Genomic DNA, 5753 nt, shown 5'->3' on the forward strand with positions numbered 1-5753 from the left:
GGTCCCGGTCTGGTATGGGCGCGACACTGAGGGTTGCGATCCATTGCCAGTCACGAAAAAAGACAAAAAGGAAAAAAACAAAAAAACAAAAAAACAAAACTACTAAGTAAATGAAGCGCTAAGTGTTTAGTGATTTAAAAACTGCTATGTTTTTCCCAAAATTGTAGCGTCTTATAGTTCAGCCTCTTAAAGTGAATTTCATATTTTGTTGGGGATTTGGCTGTTTGAATAAAATCTTTCTCATGTGATTCCTTACCTCTTGTCTGTTTTGGGTGGTAACGCTGAGGGTTAAGCGAAGGTGGGTTAAGTGTCACATCTCTAGACTCTCGTTGGTATTTGGGGGCTAATTTGATCCTCATCTGCTCCTGGGAGGGGCACTGAAGCTTTTCCCTCCGTTACTCTGGTGTTTTGTTAAAATGTTATGATAAATCATGAATTTATTCAAGTGTACTTAGGTAAGATTTATTTAACAGGTTTTAAAAAATTTGCACGTACAGTAAAAACCTAATTGTTTATCTAAAACTGATATTGGCAATTAGAATAATAATTTTCATTATCTTAAAAATATTTAGTAATATTCTCTTCCAGCATTTAAGGTCACTACATAGTGATTTTTCTAACTGAATTATAGCATTCCAGTTATACATGTCAGAAGTTATTTTACGAGGAATTTTTCACATTCATACTTTCCGAAGTAGTCTATATTTAATGAACATAATTTAACCTTTTTTGTTTACTCATTATTATGTATACTGATTATTGTGCTGGGGTGTGATCATTCAGTTAGGTACTTAGGGGTTAATAAACCAGGTAGGGATTTTTTTCTTCCAAAATATAACCCAGCCCAGTGTGCTTTTTTTTTGTTTTTTGTCTTTTTGTCTTTTTCCGTGTCCGGCAACGGATCGCAACCCTCAGTGTCGCCCCCGTACCGGACCGGGGACCGGCAACGGGATCGCAACCCTCGGTGTTGCTCCCGCGCCTCGCTCAGCCAGTGAGCGGGAACCGGTCTGTATGTGGGATCCGAACCCTCGGCGGGAGCGCCGCCGCGCTTCCCAAGCGGCGCACTATCCAGTGCGCCACCGGGCCAGCCCAGGGATTTTTTTCTTCCAAAATATAACCCGGCCCAGTGTGCTTTTTGAATTCTCAGGCATAGCACTTCTTTTCTCCTTCTGGGATGGCATTCTTCCTGCCGGTGGTGGGCCTGCCCGGATCCTTTCTCTTGCTGGTTTCAAGCTCCTGCAGAGTAAGAAACCAGTTAGTAAAACTTGATAGAAATGACCTGTATTATAAGAACAAAATAAACCCTAGTTTAAGGATGTTTGTTCAGAATAAGCTGCTTGGGCTCGGTCGCAAGAATGCTGATACCCATTTTGGACTTTCTTATGTCTTTCTGGTTCCCTTTTGCATTCGGAGCTGCATTCTGTATTGTCACGTTGCCTGACCACAACCGATCGCTTGCTCCGCAGAGCTTTTCCAAAAACGGTCTTGTGGGCACCTTTCCTCCTGCTTTGCAGACCATGACCGATGAGTTAAGAGTTAACATACGAGGACTTACGGGGCACCTGGAGTCTTAGAAACTGTCATTAAGTTCTGATGGCCACAGAGGACAGAACTAAACACCACGGGGGACTCTAATCTGTGTCCAACCATTAGTCTGCTTCAGTGGTTCAAAGTTATCTTTCAGAATAATTTTGGCGCCTTTATGTATGTATGCCAAATTTTGATTGGAAAGATAAATTACAGGTCAAGAAAAAAGGTCATGTGTCGAGGAGTGCAGAATCCACTGTCACCTGGTGACATGTGGAGCAGCGACAGGGCAGCTCTGTGTGGTCGGGGCCCAGCAGCCCCCTTGACCGAACGGAGGAGACACAGGCAATGCGGCTTGGTGACCAGTAGCCCCACCGTGTAGCACGAGGTCGGGACTGCAGCCCGCGGAGAGAGTGACTTTGTGCGTGGGGTGTGGGGAGGTGGAATGGAAAAGTCAGGAACGTTGGCAGTTTCAGGGTTGATCACTGGAATTTTTCCTGATTACGCGTCTTGGGTCTCTAGATCCTGTCACCTCTGGGACGAATTAATGAAGCAGTGAATGATCTCACGAAAGCTATTCAGCTCCAGCCCTCGGCCCGGCTGTACAGGCACCGGGGCACTTTGTACTTCATATCCGAGGTGAGTCTGCTCTGTCTCGAGACAGTTCCATCCACGGTGGCAGAGATTTCACTTCTCCCTTGAATTTGGCTGCTGTTTGATAGACGTGGGCTGTTCAGTAATGTGTTTACGCTACAAGACGTTTATAAAAGCATCTTCTTCAGCTGAAATTAAACCCAGTGGAGAACTTTAAGTACCGAAAACACATTTTCATTTTTGAGCTGTCAGCAGGAACTAATTCTGGACTGGCATAAAAAAGAGAGAGAAACAGAGAAGAAAAATTTGGCTCATGGGTTTTACTTCAGCCTTTCTTGCCAACGTCAGCGTAGCAAAGCAGGGGTGCGTGATAGCAGTGTGGTAGCAGTGACAACCGATCTGCAGGTACAATCTGAATTTCTTTGGGTGCCACAACCCAAGAACCACAACCTGAAATAACATGGCTTTGCAGACTATAGCTTCTCTATGTAAGTGACCCAAATTTAACAAGATTATCGTCTACCATCAGTGTTATTTATGAATGCCACAATTATTTTTGTGGGGTGGCAGTACCTTTAATAACACTTTTCTGTTGTGAAAGAAAATGTATGATTAACAAGATTATCGTCTACCATCAGTGTTATTTATGAATGCCACAATTATTTTTGTGGGGTTGCAGTACCTTTAATAACACTTTTCTGTTGTGAAAGAAAATGTATGAAAGAAATCTCAGCATAACATATTTTAAAGTTGATCTATGGCATAATTATTTTAGAAGTATCCAGTATGATAAAGTGCTGGTACCAGAAGTTTCTCTGATATATTATCACTTTAATAGCCTTTAAAATAATATTTTCATAGTTGAGACAAAGTACTTAAATTAAACCTTTGTGGGTTTTTCTCACAATCGGTTTCCTGAGAAAACCGACTATTTCAACAAGTGGCATGAGCATTCAGCTAATAATTATTTTTCCTTTAAAACCAAAAAGCGTGCAGGATAAATTGAGATTTTTTTCCCCTACCATTCAAATGTAGGAAATATTCAAATATCGAATGGATACTATTTTGTTTTTCCCACTCTTCTTTTCGTAGGACTATGCGACAGCCCACGAAGACTTTCAGCAGTCCCTAGAACTGAACAAAAACCAGCCCATAGCTATGCTGTACAAAGGCTTAACTTTCTTCCACAGAGGACTTTTGAAGGTGAAGGTGTGACGTGCAGCATGTGCACAGCACGAGGTTTCTGCTGCTCTTTCGTGGGTGGGAGGAATTTGGCAGAATTTAGTTTGACATGTTTTAAAACAATGTCTCAAGTGTCTAACCAGTCTATTTTACAGAGTGGTCTGAATTGACATATTTATTGAGCTCCTGCTGTCTGCTAGGTTCTTCTAGGGTGGGGGTGGGGAAGAGGCCCTCCAGGCAGCGCAGGCGTGAGTGATGACATGGAATGACGGGTCACTGTGCTTGTGTCACAGGGACGTGAGGCTGGAAAGTTGGCTGGGGCAGGTCCTCAGTCTAGTTACTTTGCTAAGCATTTTTTTTTTTTTTTTTTTTGGTGGCTGGCCTGTACGGGGATCCGAACCCACGACCTTGGTGTTATAACACCTCGCTCTAACCAGCTGAACTTACCAGCCAGCCCCCTCTGCTAAGCATTTTGACTTAAATTTGTAGGCCCAGAGGAGCTATGAATTCTGCACAGTTGAGATCTCACCTGCATTTTAGGAAGTAGATTCTGACACTGTGCTGGCCGAAGAGAGCAGGGACAGAGACTGAGCAGGAGACATTGCTAGCATTTAGGTCCGAGGGGATGATACCCGCCAGAGCTCTTGGGGGGTGCAGGAACAGTCAGGGACATCTCTGAGGTGGCTGGTATCGTGATGTTTGAAGACCGCCCAACCGTCGGGAGGAGGTGGCAGAGGGAAGCAGGAATCAAGTATTAATTATTATAGATCATTTTACCTGGAAAAATTTAATCTAGGTTTTATAGATTCTAAATGAATAACTCCCGTCCCATTACAAATTCCGGGTCATACACCTCACATGTCTGTCTTCCTTGGGGTTCAGAGTGGCTGCCGTGGGCTTTGACAGCAGTTTATAAAATGTGCTCGGAGCAGCTGCCCAGAGGGACTCCCGCAGCTGAGTCTGCACCTGCCCCCCGTTGGTCCAATCTTCCCTCACAGTCGCCATAAACAAAAACGTTCAGGACCCCAGCACCACACTCAATCTCTACCTCCCGACTAGTTCACGGAGGAGAGAAAGCTGAGAAATGCAGGAAATTCCAACCCATTAGCATTAAGACGTTAAAAATATTTTTATAAGTAAACGAACGCAAACAAATGATTTCACTTTTAACTTTATTTCTATAAAGCCAAGTTTAGGGATGTGGGAGGGGCTCTTCGGGTTATTTGGAAACGAGCATTTTTCAGAAAAGATCTGTAACAGAGACACTAACTACAAGTTGGACAAGGGCTAAAGTTCAGTTTGGTGTATTCCAGATCTACAGGATGGGGGCCTAGAAACAATGCTCTCGTTTTCTGAGCGTTAGAAGCCCCTCGGTGGCCCGGTCTTTCCAAGCTGGTTGGTCCTCTCTCCTTCTCCCTGGCTCACAAGCACCGCGAGCGTTAGAAGCCCCTCGGTGGCCCGGTCTTTCCAAGCTGGTTGGTCCTCTCTCCTTCTCCCCGGGCTCACAAGCACAGCGTCAGCAGGGGTGCTAGATGGGAACTCTTGCTTTGAACTTCGTAGATTCCGCTGCCCGTGGAGGTCACAGTGGTTACATGGTGTCTCCGTCCCAGTGGCCTCTCCGTGAGGCACAGAAGGAGTAGAGGGCGTCCCCATTACACAGATTGGAAAACTGAGTCAGTGGTGAAATGGCTGAATGAACGAATGAACTTAGTCTAGACACTTCTGTTTCTCTTGTTAACCATAGAGATGAGGTACTCAGTGGACCAGTGCATTTCAGCTGTCTTTATATCCTAAAGGCGCACTCTCCAGGCCAGCAGCAATGTAGAAATTAATTAGGTGGTGATGGCACATTTACTTCATGATACAGCACAGTAAAGGTATGTCAGACGGTATTCCAGTACAGATTTCACCACTGTCTGATTCAGTGGCTAACCCGGGTGTTTCGGACTCTCACGGGAAACAACATGGAAAACTTTCCTGTTGGATTCCCTCCGTTTTATCTGTGTTGTAAGGATATTTCAAAACTGTGCGTTCTAAGTCCCTACTCATGGGCGCCTTCGCTTCGGGAGTTGAGAGCGTTCTCGGGGTTGTAGCGAGCGGCTCTGCGAGCCAGCTGCTGCCAGCTGGCGAGAAGGACGGGAACCCAGAGTGGCGGTGGTGGCCCCTGCCAGAACCAGGCCACGCGCGGAGAGACCGACTCATGCGAGCGTCGTTTCCTTGTCCCCACGGCTTAAGATCTTGACTCTGCTGTGTCCCCTCTTTGGCAGAATGAGGTAGAGAGCTGTGCAGTGATTAGACAGGAACCCTGAAACCAAAGACTCTTAAAAGCTGAAGACAGATCAGACTTTGAAGAACGGTGGCGTCGAGCATGCTGTAAGTGGAGCGGGTAGCAGATGCCCTGGCGTCCACCCGGACGTCCACAGCACTCCAGACCTAACACGCCCCGCCCG

General features: G+C 45.6%; 1 protein-coding gene across 1 annotated transcript in view; it reads left to right on the top strand.

Annotated features, from left to right (window-relative positions):
* Positions 1–5753, top strand: part of TTC13 (tetratricopeptide repeat domain 13) — a 25801-nt gene that overhangs the window by 14025 nt on the left and 6023 nt on the right. The window contains exons 2-3 of the mRNA XM_008593682.1: positions 2050–2166; positions 3214–3330. Coding sequence (XP_008591904.1) covers positions 2050–2166; positions 3214–3330 — 234 coding nt within the window. The remainder of the gene's footprint in view (positions 1–2049; positions 2167–3213; positions 3331–5753) is intronic.

This window comes from Galeopterus variegatus, unplaced genomic scaffold, assembly GCF_000696425.1.
Source record: "Galeopterus variegatus unplaced genomic scaffold, G_variegatus-3.0.2 Scaffold9518, whole genome shotgun sequence".
Taxonomy (NCBI): domain Eukaryota; kingdom Metazoa; phylum Chordata; class Mammalia; order Dermoptera; family Cynocephalidae; genus Galeopterus; species Galeopterus variegatus.